Source organism: Callospermophilus lateralis, chromosome 5, assembly GCF_048772815.1.
Source record: "Callospermophilus lateralis isolate mCalLat2 chromosome 5, mCalLat2.hap1, whole genome shotgun sequence".
NCBI lineage: Eukaryota > Metazoa > Chordata > Mammalia > Rodentia > Sciuridae > Callospermophilus > Callospermophilus lateralis.
The window spans coordinates 43,652,560-43,680,427 of record NC_135309.1 but is presented as its reverse complement, the minus strand read 5'-3'; the positions used below and the strand labels follow the sequence as shown (position 1 = coordinate 43,680,427).

At 43.0% G+C, this 27,868-nt stretch overlaps 1 protein-coding gene across 1 annotated transcript; it reads right to left on the bottom strand.

Annotated features, from left to right (window-relative positions):
• Positions 1 to 99: 99 nt before the first annotated feature.
• Positions 100 to 27,868, bottom strand: Catsper3 (cation channel sperm associated 3). The gene is made up of 8 exons (XM_076855860.2): positions 27,768 to 27,868; positions 25,685 to 25,838; positions 9,144 to 9,383; positions 3,743 to 3,925; positions 2,960 to 3,100; positions 2,501 to 2,620; positions 1,536 to 1,690; positions 100 to 202 (listed from the first exon to the last, which is right to left on the bottom strand). The coding sequence occupies exons 1-8, from the start codon at positions 27,866 to 27,868 to the stop codon at positions 100 to 102; spliced, it is 1,197 nt and encodes a 398-aa protein (XP_076711975.2).

The window sequence follows — 27,868 nt, the reverse complement described above, 5'->3', positions numbered from 1 at the left end:
CCCACAAAGGCAGGGAAACATCAGAGCAGTTGGAGTCCGGCTCCGAAAGCCGGTGTTTAATGAGGTCCCTCCCGGTTGGCAAGACCCCCAGGGCACCAGCTACTTCTCCTCCAGCCGTTGCAAGGACTGGGACTTCTCCTTGGGCAAGTCCTCGAGCATCAGGCACAGCACGTTGACGATCTCATAGTACAGCTCCTGAAGTCTGAAAGATGCCACCGGAGGGGAGGGGACCTGAGGACAGGGTGGGCTCCCTGCCACCCAGACCCCACCCACCAATGCTGGCTCGGGTGCATTCACCACTTCTGGCAGATCAGTGGGGTCAGTGAAGAGCAAGGACTTCAGAGAGCCACATCAGGTGGTTGGCATCCTAGGTCCACTACTCTGCCTCTGGCCCCCTGGAGTGATTGATTTTACCTCACACGTCGGAGCCGAGAGCGTGAAGAGCAGGAACTGTACTGTGGTGCCCAGACAGTGCCTGAACCACTTTTGAGCCCCAAGTGAACATTCCCTGGTCCCTCCTTTTAGGTTTGTCCAGTCTCAGAAGCCCTCTAGAGGATTTTCAATGAGAAACCAAGCTAATTATGTCTATCCTTACTCAAGATCCCACTGTGGCTCCCCAGTGCCCATAGCCAGGATTTTATATCCTTCCTACTCAGCTAGGGCCAGTCATAACTCCAGCTAGCTTACAAGCCCTGGACCAGGCCTAGCTCAGAGCTTCACATACATTTTTTTAAATATAATTTTAGTTGTAGATGGACACAATATCTTTATTTATTTTTATGTGGTGCTGAGGATCGAACCCAGTGCCTCATGCATGCAAGGTATACGCTCTACCTCTGAGCCACAACCCCAGCCCTCACACATACATTTTTATTATCTAATCAGACCAGTAGCTCCTTTGGGACAGGTGGGAAAGGGACAGAGACCTACCCAAGGTCACACAGGAAGGTAGTGGCAGAACCAGGCCAAAAGCCTCCTCACTTCCTGACTTGCCACCAGTATGCTTTCTCTGCCCCCTGAAAAGGGGTTCACAAGGAGGCCCTAGAGAGATGAAGGAGCCAGAATCTCTATATAAGTCAAAAAGGATTAAGGAGGCTGGGCGCGGTAGCACACGCCTATAATCCCAGTAGCGCACGCCTATAATCCCAGTGGCTGAGGCAGGAGGATCAGGAGTTCAAAGCCAGCCTCAGCAAAGTCGAGGTGCTGAGCAACTAACTCAGTGAGACCCTGACTCTAAATAAAATACAAAATAGGGCTGGGATGTGGCTCAGTGGTCGAGTGCCCCTGAGTTCAATCCCCCAGTACCCCCCAAAAAAAAAAAAAGGATTGGGGAGGGACAGCAAAGTTCCCCAGCCACAGGCCTGTCCACTTGCAGCCCAGATTACATCTACATGGACTCTTGCACTCCCAGAAAGGCTCTGGTCCACCGCTTGCCCTACACATGGGTCATGGATGCTCCACCCTCCCATGGCCCTCAACACAGCCCCCGCTCTGAGGAAGCCCTGGGGAAAGGAGAGGCTGGGGCTGGGACTGACTTGTTGACAGTATTGTCCTGGTTGTCCAGAGTGGATAAGTAGACATCAATGAAGGGTAGGCTAGTGCCAAAATCATCCAAGACCATGGGGTCAGTGTGCCGCAGAGTCTTCTTGAAGTCCTCCACCAACTCACTGAAACTCTTGCCAACATTGCTCTAGAGAAGGAAGCAAAATGAGTGAGTAATGTCAGAAAAGTGGCAGTCACGCTGCAAGGAGATCTGGGAACCCTCCATGATGGGCCCCTGGCAGAGGCCTGTTCCCAGCCCCAGGATGAGCCTGGACCTTCATGGGTGAGGTAACCTCATGAGCCACCATCACCAATGTGGGGCAGGTGGCACACAAAGGAACCCATGAGAGTCTCAGAGTGGCTAAGTGTGGCCTCCAGTCCTGGACAAACCCCAGACACAGCCTAGACAGGCAGTTGTCGTCTCCATCTCAGAGAAAAGGCTGAGGAGGGTCATACCAAAGATGAGGGGACCCAGCAGGGCGCCCAAAGCTTAGGCAGAAAAAAGACGCAGCACCAGCCCTCACAGGTTTATCGTGCTTGACCCAAAACCTCCAGCCTGCTGTGTTAATTCCTCCTCTGGCTTTCAAAGTGTGGGGAAACCGAGATGGAGTGACACCCTGTCAGAGCCTCTTCATCCTCATCCGTCCTGTGACCTGGGACTGGGCTGCCTAGCACCCGGTAAGCACAGGCTGAACGACCCAAAAGGCCCCACAGGGCAGTTCTGCCACAAAGGAGACGCCAACATTACAGCTCTGGACTCTCCAAGGGGGTCAGAGAAACAAAGAAACCGAGGAAGGAAAGCTCGCTGATGGGAGATCCGGGAGAAGTACCTGCCTCACCTAAGGCCACAAAGCCTGAGGCCACCTGCCCTCTCCACATCAGGGCCCTCTTCCCAGCCAGTGCTTCAGCCCTGACTGTCCCTCTCTCTGTCTGTTGCCCCGCCCGGGGCGCTGCCTACCTGTGTCTTCATCAGCCTGTCCACTTCCTCCTGCTGCCGTTTCAGAATCACCTGCTTCTCCTCCATCAGGGTGACTTGCCTCTCCAGCATCAGTTCTCGCTCAAACTTTTTGATGGAGTCCTAGTGAGTCAAAGGGTAGCGGTAAGGAGCAGCCTCTCGCTGCACACTGCCTGCGACCTGGTCTCGCCCCTTGCCTCTCCTCACCTGTGGCTCAGGCCCTCAGCACAAAGATTCGCCCCAATAGAGCCAGCTCCCAACTCAAGCTGCCAAGCCTACTGTTGGCTAGGCAAACACACAAGCTCAGGGCCAAGAGTTGGTGAGGCCCAGGAAGGGCCCACCAGGCCACCTTCACTGTGCTTCAGAGGGAGACACCGTTCTGCGTTCTCCCCAGAGGCCCGGCCCACACCTCTGCCTGTCGCACCTGGCATTCCCATCCCCCACCCCCAAGCACAGCCTCACCTCCGTGTGCATGATCATCACCCCCACGAACATGTTGAGAAAGATGAAGGAGGCTAGCAAAATGAAGGCGATGGTGAACACCCGGCTCAGAGTAAAATTCCGCATGTCCAACTGTTCCTGTAGGTTTGTCCAGCCATCCACCTGTCCAGCAGGACAGGGATTGCTGAGTGCCAGGACCCAACAGAGCAGGCCCCCACCTGTGCCAGGGAAGCCCCCGACTCACTGAGGAGGAAACTGCCTCTGCCCCACATCAGCCTTTTAGCCCCTCTACATGGTGGCCTGGAAACGCAGGGCACCTCTGGATGGAGACCAGCATGCCCTGGGGTCTGTCCCCTCAAAGTCTGTCATTTTCCTTGGGAGGACATTGCCCCTTGCTAGTCCCGCCTTTGAAAAGACTCCACTCTTTGAAAGAGTTCAACAGAGTCTGGAATTCTGGACTTGGGCCTTGCATCCTGATTCTTGGGTGGGTTTGTAACAGCCTGTTTCCAAAAAGGCTATGTAACATGGGTTTATGAAGTATCATTTGAGAATTCTGACAGGTTTTACGGCCTTGTGGGACATATGGGAATGCTACACGGAGTCACAAGATCAGAGGCGGAGATGAATCTCTATCCTGGGCCCTGGCCTCTGACTCGTGCTGGAAGGCCAGCCTCCACCTTCCCCAGGCTCAACTAAGTACCCGAATATGGGGAAAGCCCACGTTAGACCCTCACAGCCACCTGCTCACACCACCTGGCAGTCCCATAAGGCCCCCGCCCTCACCACTGTTCCCAAACACAGTACCGTGGCCAAGCTGAAGAGGGTGAAGAAAGACACCGCCAGGTTCCCCCAGTTATTCAGGTCACCGTTTTCTACAATTCCAAACAAGCAGAAGCCCAAGATAGCAAAGATGTACATCAGGACAAAGAGGAGGGTGAGCACAGAGGCCACGGTGTAGACGGTCTGCCCCACGGCAATGATGAGCGTCTGCAAGGCAGGGACACGCAGCTAGGCCAGGGAGCCAGGAGGGGCATCTCAGAGGACAGAGATCCAGTCTGCCCCAGGTCACAACTGTCCCAGCATCTGGTGCCATGCCTGGCACACAGCATGATGAACAATGAGTGGTCGAATGAATGAAGTGAATCAGAAATGTGCTCAGATTGAGGGCTGCATCAATCTAACTGATTTGCCAGAATTGAACATCCCTTATCAGTCACCTAGGGGCAGAGGGTACACAGGATCCCAGGTCATGGATTTCAGGTCACCACGAACCACTCCCCATCTGGCTCTGAGGACATCCTAGGGTATCCTGCTCCTGATTCTCAGCTGAGGGCCAGCCCTGGGTGCTCTTGCCCCAGGCCCAGGAGGAGGGGAACCACCTACAGGTTAGAATAGAGAGGGCCCAGAGTAATGTGGCTCCTATTCTTTCTAGACCCTGCCTTTGAAGACAGGTCCCCAGGCTTCCCCCTGTGAAGTGGGATCCGGCTTCCCCAGCACATCGTGTGACTTCCCATCGTTTGTTCTCCATTCTCTGGAGTTTTGCATGCAATAAGTGCTCCATATGTGTTCACCTATCTCAAATGGTTTCACAGACATAATTTCAAGGTAGATAGATATTATCAGTTTTCCAGGATGAGGGGTCAGAGACTGAGAGGAGCAAACTGTCTTGGCAAGGGTCACACTCCAGTATAACAGCAGAGCTGGGACCAATTCCAAAACCCTTTGCCTCAAGCCACGACTCCACCCGCCAGCAGCCCTGAACACAGAGGCTGATTAGCACTAGGAAAGGGGGTACTTGGAGCTGGACACAGGACAGTGAAGTCTAGACAGTTGGGGTACTCCAGGAGGCAGAGACACGCCCAGAGCCCCAGGCTGCCCCACATGCAGGATGGTTTGGCAGGAGTGAACACATGCCCGTTCATTCTTCATCCCCCTGGGGGAAGAAAATTGGTGCTTTCAGATTCATTCCAAAAGAGCTGACTATTAAAGGGAAAAAAAAAAAAAAACACTATCTCTCTCCCTGCTAGACAGAGGCAGAACTTCTTCCCAAGGACTGGAAAAGTAAACCAGTAAGTGCTAACAGGAAACCCAGCAATGGCCTGCAAATTCGGTCTGCACAGGTGGGCAGGGGGCGCCCGAGTGGCAGAACCTAAGGCATGTGCAGAGGGCTGGGGAGAGGTCTGGCTGTCTGTCCCACCTCCAGGCCAGCCCATGGGCTGGTTGCCACCTGAGGACATAGCCAAGCAGCCTTGAGAACAGTAGTTGTAATAAGATCACACTCTCCAGTGGGACCCCCACTACCTGGTTGAGGCACAATCCTGGCAGCCTCTTTAATGAACAGATCCAGAAAGGGACAGAATTGCCGAGTGCAGTGACACACCTCTGTAATCACGGTAGGCTGGGGCAGGAGGATCATGAGTTCAAAGCCAGCCTTAGTAACTTAGTGAAGCCATGAGCAACTTAGAGAGACCCTGTCTCTTAATAAAACATAAAAAAGGGCTGGGGATGTGGCTCAGTAGTTGAGCACCCCTGGGTTCAATCCCTGGTACCTTAAAAAAAAAAAAAAAAAAAAAAAAAGGAAGGAAGGGAGGGAGGGAGGGAGGGAGGAATGAAGAAAAGAAAGAGGCAGAAATCCAGTCCCAGAGGATGGCCACCCAGGTCCCCACAGGTCAGGAGATCCTTCGCTGAGGAAGTCCTGGGCTTTCGAGGTCTATAGCCTGGCCTCGAGTAGATGTCTGGCTTTAAATTTCCACATTTCTTTGGAGAAGCAATACCCGGCATCCAGTTCTGTTCTCCTGGGTCCTGGGTCAGCCACAGCTATTCTCTTATGCCTGGGACTTTTTGGGATGTGGAAAGGACCCTCAAGCAGGGCAGGTGGCCAGGTCAGGGTTCTGAGAGAGTCTTCCTGGGCAGCCCCTGGGATAAGGGGGAAATGGTGGGACCCTAAAGAGGTGGGGAGAAGCAAGACGAAGCTGGGCTCACAGCCAGCAGGGAAAGTTGTCCAAATAAAATGCAGATGACCAGGAGCAACATGGTACCCAGCTAACAGAATTCTCTATGTACAAAACAACAAGGAATGATTTCCTCAAGGAGCAAGTTTATTGCCATTAGGTGGAGGGCAAAGTGTCATTTTAACGAATCAGGGATGGAGAGCCGAGGATGTACCAGAGTGTCAGCTCTGTTCGGGGCTCCTTTAGACTTTCATTCACACAAATTAGCATGGAGGTGCAAGTCCCCACCTCCAGCAGCTCCAGCTCCCTTGGCCAGCAGGCCAGACCAGCACACAAAGCCATGCAATCCAGGGTCACCTCTGTGCCCCTGCGAACCCAGGTCCCAAGACGTTTCAGAGGCTACAGTAGAGACACAGCCAGGACATCAGTCTCCAAGGCACCACTCTTGGGATGCATGCCTCTGGTGACGGACAGAAAACTCTAAGGCCAAACCTGGGATAGACATTTGTGTACACATGCTGTGTGCGTGCCCACGGGTCTCTGAGAATGTCTATGAGTACCAAAGGCTGAGCAGAGGCCTGGATTCACAAGAAAAGCCTGGCTTGCTCCAGGATATGGCCCTAGGTCACTAGGGAGTCTCCCTGGGCTGGAAGGAGGTGCTGCCCCTGGCAGGCTGTCAACCTCGGGCACCTTCAGGTCTTTGCCTGCTGACCAGCTGCCCCCACACAGCCAAGACCAGTGTAGCTAGAGCCCCCGGCCTTACAAGGTGCCCAGCTGGGTCACAACAACTTCCTTCCAAGATGAAGCCCCTTCTGCCATCAGTCCTTCTCCCTGCATGGTCCCTCAGCCCACCACCCACCTCTCCCTTCCTCACGTGACTCCCTCAGGTGTTTGGCACCCATGTCCTACGGTGCCCTCTCTCCCGGCTTCACCTAAGCATCCCCTCTTACCTGAGATTACCCTAGCAGCCCTCTCCAGGGAGATGCCTATCCCTCACTGACCTGGGATTCAGGGGGCCATCCTCTGCCTCGTCCCTGGAGCCCCTGACTCCATGGGCAAAGTCCCTATTTCTGGGCATGACCAAACTTCTGGCTTGTGACTTGAAATCTCTCTTCCAGGCTCACCACCTCCTTCCCCACCCCATCTTGAGGCTAGCCCGGGGGATCTTTGCAAATGACACATGATCTAGACCACTTCCTCCCTGAACGTCCTCCTCGTTAGTGATTCTTGAAGCTTCCCAGGCCCCTGCTTCCTGGATATCTGGCCCCTGGAAAAGCTGAGCTACTCCCACCTCTGATCTCTCACTCTGAGGCACCCCCACCTGTCTGACCCCTTGAACCTCCAGTCTCCTTTTCTGTCCACCTGTCTTACCCTCAGCCCTACCTGACTCCAACTCCAATACCCAGCACCTCAGACACTTCCCTCCCCCACTTCTAGGTCACATCCCAGGGGCTGTCCCTGACCCATGAAGATGGGATTTGAAGCAAAAGGTGTCATGACTTGAAGTGCCTTTAGAAGATTCACGCCTGCTGCTGAGGCACTTCTGCCTGGGACACCCGGGAATCCAGGTGGAGGCTGATGGTGGCAGGGATGAAAAGACGTGGACAAGTCAGCAACTATCTAGGGGGCCGCGTGACAAGTCTTTGAGAGAGAAGAGCCAAGTTGACACTCAGATTTATGACTTGGCTACTGAATAGGAGTGAGGGACACTCTCCACCAAAAGATAAAATAGTGGAGGAGGAGCCAGGGTTTGGGGACCTGCGGGCAGGGGTGGGGGCAGGTGATGAACCTGCAGTTAGGCACGCGTTTGAGGAGCACATGAGCTGTTCAGGAGGTGACTGGGTCTGAAGGTCACAGTCAGAGGCATGGGCAGGTGGAGAGTCCTAGAAAGCAGAAAAGATCCCCCAGAGAGAATATGCAGAGGGCGGAAGGAAAGAGAACGCAGGGCACGGTCCTGAGGAAAGAATGCCATGAGAGGTCAGGATGAGAAAGAGAAGCAGTGACCAGGACACCCAGGGAAATGGCCACCGCATCTGGCAACCTCAAGAGGCCCGGCGCTCTGGAGGGAGGGGAAGAAGTCAGGGCTTAGTGAGGGACTGGGGAGGAAAAGGGGCGGAGAGAGGGCTGGACACACAGGCATGTGACCAGATGAGGGCAAGAGATGAGGGACTGGTGGGGGGGGGCTTGCTCCCAGGTCCTGTCCCTTCTCCCCCGAGGACCAGGGCTGGCGGCTATCACAGCAGGATACATGACACACCCTGACTGGACAAATAAGGCCCAGGCCAGCCCCTTCCTGGAGAACAGCTGCCAGGACAAACACGGTGTGTCCAGGACGCATGCCTGCCAGCCCGGGTGAGGACAAGGGGTCAGCTCCCAGGCTTGTTCTGAAAGCTTCGGAGCTCAGGCAAGGCCGGGCACCCCACAACAGGGGCAACCCAGGAAGACTTCTCAGGGGGGGAAGCAGCACTTGCTGGACTGCTCAACAAAGTGGGGAGACTTCCCACTGAGAGGCGCAGTAGACCTTCGGCTATCTGGGTAAAGCGGCCACTGGCCCCGGGTCACCAGAAAAGCTGGAGATTCCTAGGTGTGTAGTTCAAAGCATCTGTCCCATAAGAAAGTCAGTCAGTAGCTGGGGATGGAGCTCATTTGTAGAGTGCAAGACCCTGGGTTCTATCCCCAGCACCACAAAACAGGAAAAAAAGAACAAAAAAAACAAAAAAAAAAGTCACTCTGCAGCATGGGACAGAAGAAAAGTTCAGATGGCCTCTGCAGTCAGACATTCCTTTCAAACCTCAGCCCTGACATTTAGCTGCTGAGTGACCCTAGGTCTCAATTCATTCATCTGTAAAATGGAGCTAATAAAATCTTTCCTGCCATTGTTCATTTTAAGATTGCAATCAAGTATTCCTCCTAACCCTCCCGCTGGGATTGAACCCAGGAGCGATTACCACTGAGACACATCCTCAGCCCTTTTTATTTTTTATCTTGAGACAGGGTCTTGCTAAATTGCTGAGGTTGGCCTAGAACTTGCCATCCTCCTGCCTCAGGCTTCTGGGTCTCTGGGATTTTAGGCATGTGCCACCAAGTCCAGCTAATCTTAAGATCAAGATAATAATGCCAGTACAGATCACCCCACCACACAGAAGGGCACATGAACTGGAAGACAGCAGTCAAATTACCTCTTCTTATGGGGCTGGTGGCAGTGTGGCCTGCAGCCTGACCTCCCAGCACCCTGGCACTCCCAGGGCACTCACCCTGATGCCTCGGCTATAGGGGATGAGCTTGAGGATGCGCAGGGACTGTATGCCCTCGGCAATGTTGTGGTAGGGGTAGTGTTTGCCCTTGATCTTGCGGAGCAGGTAGGGAATGAAGATGATGATGAGGATGAACACATCCAGCATGTTGTAGCCATCCTTCCAGTAGTCGATGGGGTCCACGTAGACCTTCATGGCGAACTCGGAGGTGCAGATGGACACAAAGATGATCTCTGAGATCTGCAGGGGTGGCAAGGGTTGAAGAGATCCAACCAAAAAGCAGGGCCCCACAGTCCCAGCCCACTCCCTGCCTGGGCGACCCAATCAGGGTCACCCCCATGCTCGAAAAACCCAGGCTGAGTCCCTGGCACACAGAGCGCTCCGAGTGTGCCCAACTCCCTCCCCTTCAGTGCCTTCCCTCCTGTGCTCTAAGCCCCAGGTTTGAAATGAGGTGCTTGGGAATAATGACTGACTGGCAGAAAGAACGACTGTACGGGCCCAGTCAGTGAGAGAGGAGAACGGGCCAGAGAAGCAGTTGGAGGCCAGACCACTGGGCCCTGGAGCCCAGGCGAGGACCAACCGGTCATCTCAGCCTTGAAGGATTTTGAGCAAGGGAGCGATTAGAACTGATATACATTTCTTTCTTTTTTCTTGGTAGTGCTGGGGGTTGAACCCAGGGCCTTGCACCTGCTAGTCAGGCACTCTACCCCTGAGCTACATCTCTAGCCCCACTGAGGCTCTCTTTTTTTTTTTAAGATTTATTTTTTTATATAGCTTGTGTGTGTGTGTGTGGTGCTGGGGATTGAACCCAGGGCCTCGTGCATGCGAGGCAAGCACTCTACCAACTGAGCTGTATCCCCAGGCCCTAAGATTTATTTTTTTATTTGCTCTTTTTCGATGTACATGACGGTAGAGTGTATTTTGACATATTACATATACATGGAGTATAACTTATTCTGATTGGGATAACTTATTCCATTCTTGTGGTTGTACATGACGTGGAGTTTCACTGGTGGTGTATTCATAGATGAACACAGGAAAGTTATGTTTGATTAATTCTACTATCTTTCCTATTCCCATCTCCCCTCCCTTCCCTTCATTCCCTTTTGTCTAATCCAATGAATTTCTACTCTTCGCTTCCCCTGCTTGTTGTGTGTTAGCATCAGCATATCAGAGAAAACATTCGGCCTTTGATTTTGGGGGATTGGCTTATTTCACTTAGTATGATCATCTCCAGAACCATCTATTTGCCAGCGAATTTCATAAAGCCATGCTTTTTTATGGCTGATTAATATTCCATTGTGTACTTACACCGCATTTTCTTTAACTGATGCTCATTGTTAAGAAATCTGGGCTGCTGCTCAGTACAAGAGAAACAGCAACTAGGAGGTGGGGCAGGGAGGCAATGGTGAGTAGCCTCATTAGTCATTGCAGCAGTCATCCAGGGTGAACCCGATCTGTTGAGGGGACAGGGGTGGTATGGGAAAGAAGAGGACATGTTCCAGATAGCCTGTGAGGACAGTGAGGATGGGACTTGTGCTGGACTCCAGGATGCACGTAAAAGACAGGTGGCCAGCAAGACTCCTAGGTTTCAGAGGGAGTGACTGGTCAGCAGCCGGGTGAAGGGGACAGAGAGGGCTTCTGGAGGGAAAGGTTTTTGAGATATGTGATCTTTTAAGGATAAGTCATAGGTGGTCACTGGAAATTGTACCTCAGTTCACACCTCTCCATTTGAATAACATTAGAGCAGCCAGTGGAGACATTTGTCCTCAAATGTCTCCACATGACAACCATTTACATATTCTTTTTAGTTTTTGAAACTACTATGTAACATTTAAGATACACAAAAAGACACAGAGACTAATATAACAAACGACCATATACTTACCTCTCAGCTTAAAAAATAAACTATTACAGGAAGTCTCTTGTGGGTTTTCATTAATCAAATTTCTTTCCACAAGGTAACCCAATTGGAAATGTGAAGCCTGTCATGCTTGTGTATTTTATGTATTTTTTGCCACATAGGTATCCCTAAAAAGGTCTGTTATTGTTTTGCATTTTTTAGGCATTACATAAATAGGCTGTATACTAGCATATTCTTTGATGATTTGCTCTTTTCATTTAAATTCTGTTTATCTATTAGAAGGAAACAGGGAAAATGCTTTATGACATTGGTGTAGGCAAGGATATTTTGAACAAAAATGTAAAAGCCTAGGCAACAAAAGAAAAAGTAGGCAAGTGGAGTCACATCAAACTAAAAGCTTCTGCTTAGCAAAGGCGACAATCAACAGTGACAGGACAACCCACAGAATGGGGGGAAATACATAAAAGTATTCATCTGACAAAGAATTAATATCCAGAATATCTAATGAACTCAAAAACTCAATAGAATAAAACAAATAATCCAATTTGAAAGTTGGCCAATGATCTGAATAGACATTTCCCAAAAGAAGATAAAAATGACCAACAAGTATATGAAAAAAATGCTCAATATCACTAATCATCAAGAAAACACAAACCCAAACACTTTGAGCTGGTCACAGTGATGTATGTCTGCCATCCCAGTGACTAGGGACCTGAGGTAAGAGGATCGAAAGTTTGAGGCCAGTCTCAGCAACTTAATAAGGTCCTAAGCAACTTAGAGAGACCTTGTCTCTAAATAAAATATTTTAAAAAAGGGTTGGGGGTGTGGCTCAGTGGTTAAGCACCCCTGGGTCCAATTCCTAATACATACACAAAAAAGGCTGGGGTGTAGATGAGTTGCAAAGCAATTCTGGGTACAGAAAAAAAAAAAGCACACTAACAAAAATGCCACACTGAAATATCATCTCACCTCAGTTACAATGACTAAAATCAAAAAGACAAAAAAAATGACAAATGCTGATGAGGATGTGGAGAAAATAGAATTCTTACATACTGTTGGGGGGGTGTAAATCAGTATAGCCAATACAAAAAACAGTGTGGAGTTTCCTCAAAAACTTAAAAATAGAATTACCATTCAGGAGGCTGAGGCAGGAAGATGGAAAGTTCAAGACCAGCCTCAGCAACTTAGTGAGACCCTGATTCAAAATAGAAAGAACCAGGGGTGTAGCTCAGTGGTAGAACACTCCTAGGTTTAATCCTCATTTGAGAGAGAGAGAGAGAGAGCTGCCACTGTGGCTCAGTAGTAGAGCACTTGCCTAGTAGGTGTGAGGCACTGGGTTCAATTCTCAGCACCACATATAAATAAATTAATAAATAATGTAAAGACCCATCAACAATTTTTTTAAATACTTAAAATTGAGAGAGAGAACACTACCATACAACCCAGCAATACTGCTATGGGTCTCTATACAAAGGAAACAAAACCAATATATCAAGGAGACACCTGCACTCCTATGTTTATCATAGTGCTATTCACAATAGACCAAAAATGAAATTAACCAAGGTTTCAGTTGATAGGCAAGTGGATAAAGAAAATTTATCTATACAAAACGTAATACTAGAGGGGAGGGGAGGGGGGATAGTAGAGGATAGGAAAGGTAGCAGAATACAACAGTTACTAATAGGGCATTATGTAAAAATGTGGATGTGTAACCGATGTGATTCTGCAATCTGTATTTGGGGTAAAAATGGGAGTTCGTAACCCACTTGAATCTAATGTATGAAATATGATATGTCAAGAGCTTTGTAAGGTTTTGAACAACCAATAAAAAAGAAAAAAGTAATACTATTCAGCCATTTAAAAGGATTCAATCCCTGAGGCAGGAAGATCTCAAGTTGAGGACAGCCTGGGCAACTTAGTGAGACACTGTCTCCAAATAAATTTTTCAAAAGGGCTGGGGATGCAGTGGTAGAGCACTTGTCTAGCATGTCTAGCATGAGCGAGGTCCTGAGTTCACACTCCAATATCATACACACAAAGGATTAAATTCTGTGTCACATGTGGCAACATGGACAAACCTGGGGTTCCAAATGTTAACTGAAATAAGTCAGATACAGAAATACAGACACTGCATGATTTCTCACATGCGTGGAATCTAAAAAGCTGAGCTCATGGAAGTTGAGAGCAGAACAGTGGTTCTCAGAGGCCAGGGAGGGTAGGAGGAGGAGCACGGGGAACTTGGTTACCAGGTCACAACCAGAGAGGAGGAATACCTTACGGTGTTCTATGACACTGAAGAATGATCATCACAAAGAAATGATAAAACGTTTGAGATGATGAATAACCTCAGTATCCTGAGTTGATCAATACACAATGTTTAAGTGTCCCAAAACATCACACTGTATCCCCTGAAAAGGTGCAATCATTATCTGTCAATAAATAATATGTAAAATCATGTTTGTGAGATTCATCCATGTTTATGTATGCAAACCGAGTTTACTGTTTCACCCTATTTAGCAATTCCACTTATGAGAATACTACACTTAATTTATCCAGATACTTGCTGAGTGAAATTTAGCCTGTTCATAATTTTTTTTTTTTTTTACTATTGCAAATAGTGCAATAGTACAAAAAATTTGAACAATTCTTTTTTGGGGAGCATGGGTACCAGGGATTGAACACAGGGCCACTCGACCACTAAGCCACATCCTCAGCCCTATTTTGCATTTTATTTAGAGACAGGGTCTCACTCAGTTGCTTAGTACCTCGACATTGCTGAGGTTGGCTTTGATCCGGCCTCCAGAGATGCTGGGATTACAGACATGTGCCACTGTGCCCAGCTTGAACAATTCTTCATACATTTATTATACACATGTGTAAAGTCTCTCTGTAATATAGCTAAGAGTAAAATTACTAAGTTGTAAGATGTGAGCGTCTTCAACCACACTAGGTATTAACAAATTGATTTTCTGAAGTTACTGATCCAATTTGTTTTGACATCAGCCATGAGCCTATTGTTTTACATTCTTGCCAATACTTCCCACTGTCACACTTGATTTTTGTCAGTCTGATAAATATGAAATATTATCTCACTTTTAATTTTCTTTTTCACTTCTGTATTAATGAGGTTGGGCTTTTTTGCATATGTTTAAAAATTGTGAACTGCCTATTTTTAATCTTTGGTCAAATTTTCTGCTGGATTGTTTTGTTATCTTCAGACTGATTTGGAGGACATCTTACAGATTTTAAATCCTTTGACTGTTATCCGTGCACGCATCTTCTCCCACACTGACTTAACACACTCTTTCACCTTTTTATTGGTTATTCCTCACTCCTCCTCTCTCTTTTTCCAGAGTCTTGCAAAATTGCCCAGGCTGCCTTTGAACACACAATCCTCCCACCTCAGGCTCCAGAGTAGCTGGGATGACAAGCCTTTGTCACCGCACCCAACTCTTAATGGTCTTTCAATAACTAGATGCATAAAGAGAGAGATCACATCTTTAAGAAACTGAAATTTTCTGCACATAATAGAGTATATTTTTTCTCTTTATGTCTTCCTTAATGACCTTACACATTTTTATATTTTTCTTTTGTAGGGGGCAGTGGCGGGGATAGAACCCAGGATCGCTTAACCACTGAGCCACATTCCCAACCTTTTTTTTTTTTTTTTTGTATTTTATTTAGAGACAGGGTCTCACTGAGTTGCTTAGCACCTCGCCTTTGTTGAGGCTGGCTTTGAACTTGAAATCCTCCTGTCTCAGCCTCTTGAGCCTCTGGGATTACAGGTGTGTGCCACCACACGCAACTACATATTTATATTTTTATCTATTTAAAAGTCACATAAATTAAGGTTTGCATCTAAGTACTTTTTATATTTTATAGTTACTATAAGTTTTATCTTTTTGTTGCTGAAACAGCAAATAAAATAATGATTTATTAGTAAAATGCTCAGAGAATGCTGAATTTATTATTCATTAACTTTATAGTAGTATTAATTCAATTAATAATGTTCCTAATTATTTTGGGATTTCTATGCAGAAGTCATATATCATTTTTTTAACACAATATCTTTATTTTATTTTTATGTGGTGCTGAGAATCAAACCCAGTGCCTCACACATGCTAGGCAAGCACGCTACCACTTGAGCCACATCCCCAGCCTGGTCATATATCATTTATGAGTAGTGACAGTTTTAAAAATCTTTCTATTTCTTAATGCTCTTTTTTTTGTATGATACATTGGCTAGGACTTTAATTATATTAATAAATATATTATTAATAACAACTAGTATACCACTTCAAAGGGAACACAGCCAAAGTTCCGCCACTAAGTGTGAATTTTTATATAGGTTTTTCATAGGTACCCTTAATTGCATAAAAATAAATCCTTTCTATTCTTAGTTTGCTAAGTATTTTTCCTGAAGTACATTTATGATAAACTTTTTTTTCACATTTCTTGAATTGATCTTATGGAAACATGTAAAATCATCTAGTGCAGGTTAGTTTTTATTTTTTATTCTTTTATTTTATTTTATTTTTGAAGGTGGGGTGGAAATTTTGAGCTATTAGATCAATGCTTTATAGTCAGTAAAGGAAATATATGGACATACAAAGTTTACTTCAGGTTTTCACTTTCTTACTGAATGTCAGTTTCATAATTTTTTTTCTATAAAATTATCTATTTCAGCTAATTTAAAAAAATATATTGGCTTTAATACCATATCTGTCTTTACTTTTTTTTCTTTTGGTACTATGGATTGAACCCAGGGGTATTCTACCACAGAGTTACAACCCCATTCCCTTTGATATTTTTATTTTAAAACAGGGTTTCACTAAGCCAGGGAGACTAGCCTTGAACTTACAATCATCCTACCTCAGCCTTTTGAGTCCCTGGGATTACAATTTTTCTCTAAACAGAAAAACTGAAAGCGTTCCCTCTAAAAACTGGAACTAGCGCTGGGGATATAGCTCAGTTGGTAAAGTGCTTGCCTCACATGCATAACACCCTGGGTTCAAACCCCAGCACCTGCCCCCACCAAAAAAATTGAACTAGACAAGGATGCCCTCTTTCATCACTTCTATTCAACATAGTCCTTGAAACTCTAGTCAGAGCAATTAGGCAAAAGAAAGAAATTAACAGGATATAAATAGGAAACAAGAGTTCAAGCTACCTCTGTTTATCAGAGGTATTTAGAAGACCCAAAAAATCCCACCAGAAAACTTCTAGTACTCATCTAGATTAGTTAATTTGCTACTGCTGTTTGTTATAGTCTCCTGTAACCTAATTCATTTCTATAAGGTCAGTATTAATGTCCCAATTTTCATTTCTGACAGTTAATTTGAATTTTCTTATTTTGCTTGGTTGATGTAGCTGAAGTCTTGTCAATTTTGTTGATCTTTTCAAAGCACCAGTATTTGATTTGGTTGATTTTCTCTATTGTTTCTATATTCTCTATTTTGTTTATCTCTAATCTTTTTCTTTTTTTCCTTCTGCTACTTTTGGGTTTAGTCTAATCTTTTTTTTTTTTCCTAGTGCTTTAAAGTGTAATATTAGGTTATTGATTTGAGATCTTTCTTCTTTTCTAATGTGCACATTCATAGGTATGAATTTCCCTCTGAGCACTATTTTTACTTTATTATATAAGTTTTGTTATACTGTTTTAATTTTCATTCATCTTAAGGATTTTTTTTCCAGTACTAGGGATTGAATGCAAGGATATTTTACCACTGAGCCACATCCCCAGCCCTTTCAAAAAATTTTTGAGACCAGATGTGGTGGCACATGCCTGTAATCCAGTGTCTCGGGAGGCTGAGGCAGAAGGATTTTGAGTTGAAAGCCAGCCTCAGCAAAAGCAAGGCACTAAGCCACTCAGTGAGTCCCTGTTTCTAAATAAAATTTTTAAAAAATAGAGCTGGGGATGTTGTTCAGTGGTCAAGTGCCCCTGGATTTAATTTCTAGTACCCTCCCCGCAAAATTTTGAGACAGCGTTGCCCTAAGTTTTAGATGCTGGCCTTGAACTTGATATCCTTCTGCTTTAGCCTTTCATGTTGTTAGGCATGTACTACCACCCCTGGATAATCTTAAAATAATTGCCTTATGCTTTCTACTTTGACCTACTATTTTTTATGATTGTGTTAATTTATAAATATTTTCAAATGTTCCAATTATCCATTATTGATTTCTGGTTTTATTTCACTATTGTCAGAGAAGAGACTTTCTATGATTTTAATATTGTAAAACAATTATTGGGATTTATTTTATGGCCTAACCTCTAGTCTATTCTGCAGACTCCATATGTTCTAGAGATAACTTGTTTTATCTTCTTGATGAATTAACCAGTATAAAATGCCCCTCTTCATGTCTTGGAACTATTTACCTTAACTTCTATTTTGTCTGATATTAGTTTAGCCACCCTAGCTCTCTTGGTTTCTGGTTGCATAAATCTCTTTTTCCATTCTTTCACTTTGACCTATTTGTATCTTTGGATCTAAAATGAGTCTCTTGTAGATATCATGTCGTTGAATTTTTAAAAATCTACTGTTATGCTTTGTCATGATATTCTGTCTCACCTTGGGCCCAGAACTATGAAGTCAGCCAACCATGCCCTGAAACCTGAAACCATGAGCCAAAATAAACTTTTCTTCCACTCTGTTGTTCTTATCAGGTATTTTGGTCACAGCAATGGAAAAGGTGGCTAAAAAAAATTTTTTTAAAAATGGTACTAAATCGCTATGACTACCAAGACCATGTGGTTCAGAAGGTTTCGGAGCTGGTTTGTGGAGGGAGGAATTTTGGAGTTTAGAGATACAAGAATGTTGTAAGTGGAGCTTAATGGGGGATTCCAGTGGGAGCTCAGAAGACCAGAATGACAATAAGACTGTGAACAGTGAAGTCTGGGTTCCTGAGGTCTCAGAGAAGGAAGACTCTTGGAAATTAGACTAGAAGCCATTCATGCTAAATTCTGGCAAAGTTGTCAATATGTTCCCATGTCCCTGAGACTTTCTGTGAGGCTGAATTTGAAGATAATGTACTAATTGATGTGGCTGAGGAAATTTCAAGGCAGCATATTCAGGCAGTGGCATGGACATTGTTGGTATCTTTTATCCAAGTTTACTCTGGTAATCAGGAACAGAAAACAAAACAGAAAGATTTTACTAACTTGTGGTTTTGCAGAAAGTGTGAGTCAAACTGGGGCTAAAGAAGTCATGGTTGTTAAAGACATTATAACCACTAATGAGATGCTAAGTACTTTGCACAGACACAATAGGAAAGATGGCTTGAGGGCATCTCAGGAACTGACAAGTCCATACCCATCTCAGGCTCAAGATTTTAAAAGTAAAACGTCCTTTGAAAAGAAACCAAAAGGACATCTGTCTTTCACAAGAGGGCCTAGAAGTTGTTTCATTGTGCTCAGCTACCCAGACACTCAAAGGCTGTTGCAGCCATGGTCCCAAGAGGTTTCACTACTGCTTGAGATACTGAAAGACCTTGGCATAAACCATGTGGAGCCAGTTATGCAAGAATGCAGGATGGTGGAGTTAGGAAGTCATTCCACCAACATTTCAAAGGATGGCCAGGGAGGACAGGCAAAGTGTATTAGGATTGTAATCACTGCAGGCAACCCCTGAGATGGCAATGCATGATGATGTGAGTAGGAAGCTGAAGCTGCAGTGGAGACACCAAGATTAAGAGATGAGAGTGCCATGGAGCATCTGCTGAGGAAAGCTATAGGAATTGAACAGAAACAAGGCAAGAGGCCATGCAGGCTGCAACCAGCAAGGTCATAGGGTGAAGGTACAGAAATCTTTTGGAGAGAACATCACAATGCCATGTGCTTCACACGCTGGATGTTTGCACAGCTGGATTTCAATCTTGCTTTCATCTCATCCGTTCTTTCTATGCCCCTATTTCTCCCTTGTAGAATGAAAATGTTTATGCTATTATATATTGGGATATATATGACTTACTTTTGATCTTTTTAGTGGAAAACATTCATGAGTTTGCCTTCAGTCTTACATAAAATTTTGGACTTGGACTTTTGGGTAGTTCTGTCACTATTAGGACTATGGGAGGGTCTGGGGTTATAGCTCAGTGGTTGAGCATTTGCCTCGCATTCATGAGACACTGTGTTCGATCCTTAGCACCAGATAAATAAATAAATAGATAGATAAATAAATAAATATATTGTATCCATCTACAGCTAAAAAAAATTTTGCTTTCACAAACTCTATCTTTATACATCTTGTGTTTATTAACTAAAATTACTGCTTTATGCATTGGTATTTTAAATCATATAAAAAGTAAAAGTATAATAATACTGGTCTTTGAATTTACCTACGAGCTGCCTGTACCAGTATTCTTTATTTCTTATTATGGCTTCAAGTTACTGACTTATATCACTTATTTAACTTATTTCATCTAAGAGCATCATTAGCATTTCTTTTAGTTCAGATATACTAGTACCAAACTCTCATTTTATTTATCCAGAATGTCTTAATTTCACCTTCATTTTTGAAAGGTAGTTTTTCCAGACATAGAATTCCTGGATGACAGTATTGTTGTCAGTATTTTTAACATGTCATTTTGCTGCCTCCTGATCTCTATAGCTGCTGATAAGAAATCAGCTGTTAACCTTATGGAGGCTCCCTTGTTGGTGACAATTTGCTTATCTCCTGCTCTGTTTGTTTGGCTTTGACAGTTTGACTATAATGTGTTGCAGTGTGGATCTCTTTGTTTTCCTCCTTGGTGTTCACTGGGATTCTTGAATGTATAAATTCATGTCTTTCATAAAATTGGGGGAGTTTTAGCCACCCCATACCTCTGGAACTCTCATTATGTGTATGTTGGTATGCTTGATGGTGTCCATGTCTCTTAGACTCTTGATTTTTTTATGCTCCTCAGAATGCAGGATCTCAACTCACCTATCTTCCTGTCATTGGTTCTTCTACCAGCTCAAATCTGAAAGTACATTTTTTTTTTGTTTCAGTTATTATACTTTCCAACTATATAATTTCTATTTGGTTCTTTTTCTTCTTCTTTTTCCAGGGGCACTCTACAACTGAGCTTCCACTTTTTTTTTTTTTTTTTTTTTAATTTGAGACAGGGTCTAAATTGCCAAGGCTGGCCTTGAACTGTGATCCTCCTGACACTAAGGCTGTGCACCAGGTCATCCTGTTTGTATTTGGCTCTTTGTAATCATTTCTATCTCTCCATAATCTTTGTTTGGTGAGACATTGTTTTCATATTTTCCTTTAGTTCTATAGATATGTTTTTCTTTAGTTCTTTGAAAATATTTATAATAGCTGCTTTTTAAAAGTATTTGTTTAAATGTCTGGGGAAGTAGCTCTGTGTGGAGTGCTTGCCCAACATTAGCAAGACCCTGAGTTCAATTCCCCAGCACCACAAAATAAACAAATAAATAATAAAGTATTTGCTTAGTATGTCCAACAAATGGGCTTCCTCAAGCAATCCACTGATTGCTTCTTTTCTTGTGTATGGGACATACATTCTTTTTCATGCATTGTTTTTTGTTTTATTTTTCTTTCATTTTCTTTATTATTTTTTCACAAGTAGCAAAAGAATCCAGGGCCTCAAGAATGCTAAGCAAGCACTCTACCACTGAGCTACATACCCAGTCTGATGATTTTTTTTCTTTTTAATTGACACATAATAATGGTACATACTGGTGGGCTCCAGAGTGACAATATTCAATGCATGTATATAATGTATGATAATCAAATTAGAATAATTAGCATTGCCATCTTCTTATCTTTCTGTTTGAAGCCTTTAAACTCCTATCTTCTAATCCTTCATAAAATATATAATAAGTTGTTATAAACTAGTCACCTACTATGCTATGGAGCTATAAAAACGTATCCCTCCTATTTAACTGTACTTTAGCACATGTTTTCTGAACTTCTTTCATCTTCTCTGCCCCTATTTTTCCCAGCTTCTAGAAATCACGGTTCCACTCTCTTCCTTAAGATCAACATTTTTGGTTTGAACACTCTTTGTTTCTTTGCATGTCTCATAATTTTTTTGTTGTTAAAAATTGTCTTTTTAAAATAACATATCACAACTGGAAATCAGCTTCTCCCCTCTCTCCAGGGTTTGTTTCAGTATGGTTAATTGTTACAGTTTCTTTCTTTTTCAAGTGCCTTTCCTGAATTCTGTCAAGTCTGTAGTCTGTTGTGTGTGGTCATCAAAGCCTCTGTTGAGTCAGCTCGTTTGTCTGTTTACTACAATACTGAGGACTGTACCCAGGGCCTTGTGCATGCAAGACAGGCAGGCACTGTACCACTGAGCTACATCCCCAGCCCTTCAGTTAGCTCACTGGCCTCCTAATGTCTGGATGGAGATTCCCATAAATGCCTGGAACCAATCAGCCTCCCAGTCTTTGCCAAGGTTCTTTGCTCTGTGTATTGGGGCCTGCATTCAGTGCTCCAGCAATTTGCCAATAATAGCAATTTACCTTCATTTCCTGCTTACTCAGAGCCTCAAGATCATCCAGAGGTGAAAGATCAGCCCTTCTCAGGTCCTTCCTAGAACCTTCAGGGGGATCTCAAGAGTGTTAATGATTTCTCATTATAGTTCATAGTTAACCAGGGGCTTTCACACATTATGCTCAATGGCCTCACAGCCTCCCGGAAGGTGTATCATTTTACACATGCTGTACCTGAACCACAAAAAGATTACATAAGTTGCCTAAATTCTCCCAACTAGTAAAAAGGTAGGAGAGCTGGGCTTGAACCCACAACTATACAGTCCCAAAGTCCACATCCTTCCCACAACACAGAACTAGGCTTGCAAACCAGGGTCCCCAAAGGACACATACTTGGTACCTTATAGCCTCTGGAGGACAATCAGGATTTAGATTCCTCACAGATCTCTTTCCCTGAACCTACCAGTCTTGTACCTATCATGACCTCCCACAGTCCATGATCACACTCTGTGGAATGGCGGTGTGGAGTTTGCTACCATACCAGCACATTCACAGGAGTGTCCCCAAGTGGACCCTGTGAATTTCAAGTAGGCCACTCACCTCCACCACCTCTGATAGTACATTATGTTGATGCTAACCATTTTTACCAGTAAGAAATAAATGTAAGTTTTACCCTGAATAAAGTATATTTTAACATTTTACTATAAAATAAAATACACATAGAACCACATGAATTAGCCTAATGAATTATGACAAGGCCAACACTCCTATCACTACCACCAGGTCAAGAAGTAGAGCTCAGACAGCTATCCCAGGCCTCTCCATGTGCCCCTCTCAATCACAACTCCTTCCCTACCTACAAAATTAACTATTATCTGGATTTTTTAAATTATAATTATTTCCTTGCATTCTGTAATGGATAGAAATTCAGATATACCTCCCAAGAACCTATAATTTAGTCTTGCCTTTATAATTTTTTAAACTTTGGTTTATCTTTTTTAAATCTCCCATTCCTTTTTTCTTCTTACAGTTTATCTGTAAAAACATCCAACTAGTTTAACTCATAGAACATTTCAGTCTGGAATTTGCTGACTGCACACTTATGGTGCCATTCTGCATGTTCCTCTATTTTCCAAATTTCCTAAAATTAGGAAGATGTTTTCCAAGTTGATCAGCTTAATCAGATTCAGGTTGGATCTCTGGCAAAGTTATAGGTGCTATTCCTTCACAGAAGACATATAACATCTAGCTTTTTTTTTTTTTTTTTTTTTTTAATGGCAGCGACCATTAATGCTGAATGCCTAGATCCATTACTATATTGAAAAAATTGTGATTTTTTTCTATCATTTCTTTTTCATTTATTAACTGGGACACTTTATAAAGATATTAACTATAAGAGTAAGTAGTCACATAGTAGGTGACCCCCCTCAGGGTCACAGTTCATCTAAGAGAGGTTAGTAAATCTTGATACTTTCCCTTAATTTGGTAGGTTTCAAGATAAAGAATTGGCCAGGTGTGGAGATGCGCACCTGTAATCCCAGTAACTCAGGAGGCTGACACAGAAGGATCACAATTTGAGGCCATCCTCAGCAATTTAGCAAGACCCTGTCTCAAAAATAAAATATAAAAAGAGCTGGGGATGTAGTTTAGTGGTAAAGTGCCCTTGAGTTCAATCCCCAGTACTAAGGGGAAAGAAAAAGATCAAAGATGAGCTCTTTTTAAATACCCAAAATGGCCAGTTATGTTGTGTATCATTATAACTCATAGATTGTTTGATGCATTTCTTCTTTCTCTAAGAAACTCTGGTTTCTTTTCATGAGAAATGATATTTCAATATCACATTATGGGGAAAAAATGCATAATTGCTAAGTTGATCAATGTTTGAAGTCATTCAGAGGATAAAATAAAATACCTCTTAGGATGATACTTCCAATCCAAATGTACAACAATTTTATTTAACGTTCATCTATACATCTTTATCTCCTTTCTTCCATTAACATCCTGGTTCTCAAGAACATAAACAATGAAAGATAGGATCCCAAAAAATATCACATAATTACCCCTATGCTCATCTGTCTCAGAATACTACTACTCATAGCATCACCAACTGAAAATGGTTTAAAATTTTTTTGCACTTGCTATCCCCAATGGCTCCCATTTTTATAGTCACACTATATATTTGTTGTCAGGTAATATATTCATTATATTCGATATTCTTTCCCTGTTAAACCACAATTAAATGCTTTTACAAATAACTATATATTTAATGCTATCATCAGAAGTATAAAGTTGTTGGGTTGGCTCAACTTATTCTGTAGTAGATGCCTAGGAAAGGGCTCCTGGAAAGAATATTCTCCAAGTTTTTGAATGTGACAGTTTGTGCCCTTGGTACTTGAAAGTCAGTTTTGCTGATCTGAAAAACTTGGTTCACATTTTCTTTGCTGAAGAATCTCAAATCATCTCCATTATCTTTTGGCCTGAAGCATTACCACAGTGAAGTCTGATGATAATTAATTTTCTTCTCCTTAGAAGCCACATTTTCTAGCTGGTTACAGTTTCCCCTACTCTTCTTGCCTGTATAGTCCCAAAATTCTACTAGATGTGTTTTGGTGCTTGTTCTAAATCCATATTCTCAGGTATGTGATGTGTGTTCTTTCAACATATAAATTGAGGTCTTTTATTAAGGTAATGGGGGGCATGATAGATTTTAGCATTTATTCTGAAATTCAGGGGCTCCCACTATCTTTTTTTCTTTAGTTTCCAATGGACCTTTATTTTATTTATATGCAGTGCCGAGAATCAAACCCAGTGCCTCACACATGCTAGGAAAGCGCTCTGAGCTATGACCCCAGCCTTCCTATTATCTTTATATTGAATTTTTTCCCATTGTCATTGTTCATTGTTTTCTCCTGAATTTTTTCCATCTGTTCATTTTTTGTTTTTTGTTTTTTTTTAAAAAAACTTCCTCTACTTAATCATGTATTTCTCTTAAGCAATTGTCTATTGTATGTAATTGCCCTTAATTAGTCTTCATTTTTTATTTTTCTTGGCTTTCTAATTCTTTCTTGAGTTTTGTCACTTTACTTCTGTTCTTTTCCTAACTTGATCAGTTACTTAAACATTTACCCTGTTTTAAAATCATACACTATAATTTTTATCCGTTTGTGGGCATACCTTTGCAGTAGACTTGCTTTAATCATAGAAATGTGATTCTCCACTTTTTTTTCTTATAAAAATTTTGTAGGCTGTTTTCCTTCAATCCTTTTATAGTGTGCTTTTTTTTTTATGTCCAATTAGTTTTCCTGCACTTTTAGAAGAAAGTGTGGTTCTAACTTCACTGAGCTCTCTTCTGCTTTTAGGTTATGTTTTAAAATGTGGTAGTTGGATTTTTGAGGTTTCCTAATTCTGTTCACATCTCTTTCTTCAGCTGTCTCTAATTTGCTCATTTTTATTCCACTTCCAGTATTTCTCCTAAATGTGCAGCCCTACCTTTGAAGGGAGACTTGCAGGGTTGGCTCATTGGGTCTGCACTGCCCCAGCTCCTTCAGAAATTATCTGGATCCTTCTGCACTTCCTCAGTATTGGAATAGGCAACACTTTTGCCAAAAGCTGTTCTCACATCAGTCCATCACACATTCCAGGGAATACCTACCAGTTCCCCTCTGCCTCTTCCCCCACAGAGGCTAATGACATGTTCTTAGTGGCTCCTAGGTTGTTTTTGTTTTGTTTTGTTTTTGTTTTTTGTTTTTTTGTTGTTGTTTTGGAGGGGGTGCACCAGGAATTAAACTCAGGGGCACTCGGCCACTGAGCCACATTCCCAGCCCTATTTTGTATTTTATTTAGAGACAGGGTCTCACTGAGTTGCTCAGCACCTCACTGTTGCTGAGGTTGGCTTTGAACTCATGATCCTCCTGCCTCAGCCTCCAGAACCGCTGGGATTATAGGCTTCGCCACCACGCCTGGCTGCTCTCAGTAACTAGTTTTGCTGTAAATTTTTCCCATGGGTTTTTAGTTTTGCTCTCTAATGGCTATTTTAAAAAGAATTTAGGGAACTTTAAAATCCATGTCTCACTGCCACTCCTGTTACCATCTGTCTAGGTTTTAGAGTATATTCTAAAGATCCTTAGAATTTTTCTGTGGAAAATTTTTTGAAATAAAATAGCTTCAGGATTTTAGAACATTTCCAGAAATAAAACAGGTAAAATAGAAAAAAATGGACCCCTTTTTTCAACTTACCTCAAAAACTCTGTACAAGCGGTATCTTATTTTATAACTGGTCCACAAGACTGTAAGAAAGGCATTCAAAGAGACTGTGCTAATCATAATTATCTGAAAGAGATGACTCGTTATGACTCTCCTCACAAATGCCTGACATTGACGGTCTTTCCTCCTATCAAAAAGATGAATAAGAGGTATGGTTACACAGCAGAGTTACAATGCACACCTTTTTGTAGGGATCAGGGTCTGCTTTTCCCCTTTTGTGAATATAAATCCACATACACTTTCAAATAGCAATTAATGCTGTATGAATGACAACTGAAATATGTGTGATCATCATCAATGGTCTGTCCGCCTCTTAGCGAACCTCTAAAAAAGAACAGTCACTCCTTTGCAAGCAATAGCCTTCATTTACTCATTTGACAAATTTTTATTGAGTGATTATTACATGCCAAGCAACACAGTAAGTACTAGAAATACAATGTGAAAAAGTTAAATACTATCAGTCTGATAGAAAAAACTGATAACAATCAAATCATCATCTTTTGCTTACAAATCAATGATAAAAAAAATTGAACACCCTAAGAGAAAAATCGGCACACAACTTATGAAAGAAAAACAAGTGGCCGAAATAAGCCCCAAATGTCAGGGAGTCTTTTTAAAAAATCACTTTTGCTTATAAAATTAGCAAAGACTTGAACATGATAGTGGGCTGGGGTTATAGCTTCAGTGGCAGAGCCCTTGCCTAGCACATGTGAGGCACTGGGTTTGATCCTCAGTACCACATAAAAATAAAACAAATAAAAAATAAGCATAATAGTATTTAATGCTGTCAAAAGTGGAGAATGCTGGGGTAGTCTCATAAGCCTCCAGGGAAATCTAAGTTGACCCGCTTTTCTTTTCTTTTTTTTTTTTTTCCTTTTGAGACAGGGAGAGTCTTCCTAAATTGCCCAGACTGACCTTGAACCTGTGATTTTCCTGATTTACTCTCCCAGAGTTGCTAGGATTACAAGCATGCACCACCATGCCCAGCTAAGTTGACAGCTTTTCTAAAGAGCCCAGAACTGTTCCTATCCTCTCACCTGTGGAATCTATTCCAAAAGAACAATGTAAAATGCAGGAAGTGACTTTAGCCAAAGATGTTTACTCCTGTATTATTTATACTAGTGAGAAACTGAAAACAATTTTAAAATCTAACAAAAAGGAGTGGTTAACTCTGGCATCTCCATCTCATGAAAAATAGACCTTAAAATATGGCTATGTATTTTTTAAAATACTTTTTTTAATTGTTGATGGACCTTTATTTTATTTATTGATACGTGGTGCTAAGAATCGAACTCAGTGCCTCACACATGCTAAGCAAGTGTTCTACCACTGAGCCACGACCCCAGCCCTTGCTATGCATTTTTTCATGATTTAGAAAAATGTTTACTCTCTGGTCAACCTTGAAACAATAATAAAAAATTTTAAAAAGTAGGATATAAAATGGGTAGAAAACACTCGGCAGGAAATATGTCAAAGTGTGAATAGTGGTGAAGTTATAAGTCATTCTTCTTGTTATTCATTTACATTTATCTGTGCCTTGCAAATTTTCTCAAAGATTAGTTTTGTTGTTTTTTTTTCTCATTTTCATTAAGGTGAAAAAAATACAGAATGTAACCAAGCAAAATGGCTGTTATCTATAGTTCCATCTACTTGGGAGGCTGAGGCAGGAGGATCACTTGAGTTCACAAGTTGAAGACCACCCCTGGACAACATAGCAAGATCATGTCTTTAAAAAAAAAAAAGTGTGCTGTGTGCATGAATATCATATATACCTCTGTGATTTATAAAAACAAGATGTGTAATTTTCATTTTCTGGCTTGAAATAGAGTCTATTACAAATTTTAAAAGGCTTCAAATTATTTAACAGGAAAAGATAACACTGAGTCTGCAGTCTGCAGGTCAGTAACAGTGTGCCAGCCTCACCAACTAGGGAAACCGACAGTCAGAGGTGCCCCTCCACCTGGGAAGCCCACAAGCATGTGGAAAAGGCTAGAAAGCTGACACCCGCCTGCACCCCGCTCTTTACATACTTAACAACGGAGATAGAAATATTTACTTAAATTTCCTGCATCTCCCACAGAACGCCTGTGATGCAGCACCAAACAGCGAACTGGAAGTAGACTTTGGTGGCACATCTTCGTAAATGGCCTGAGACAT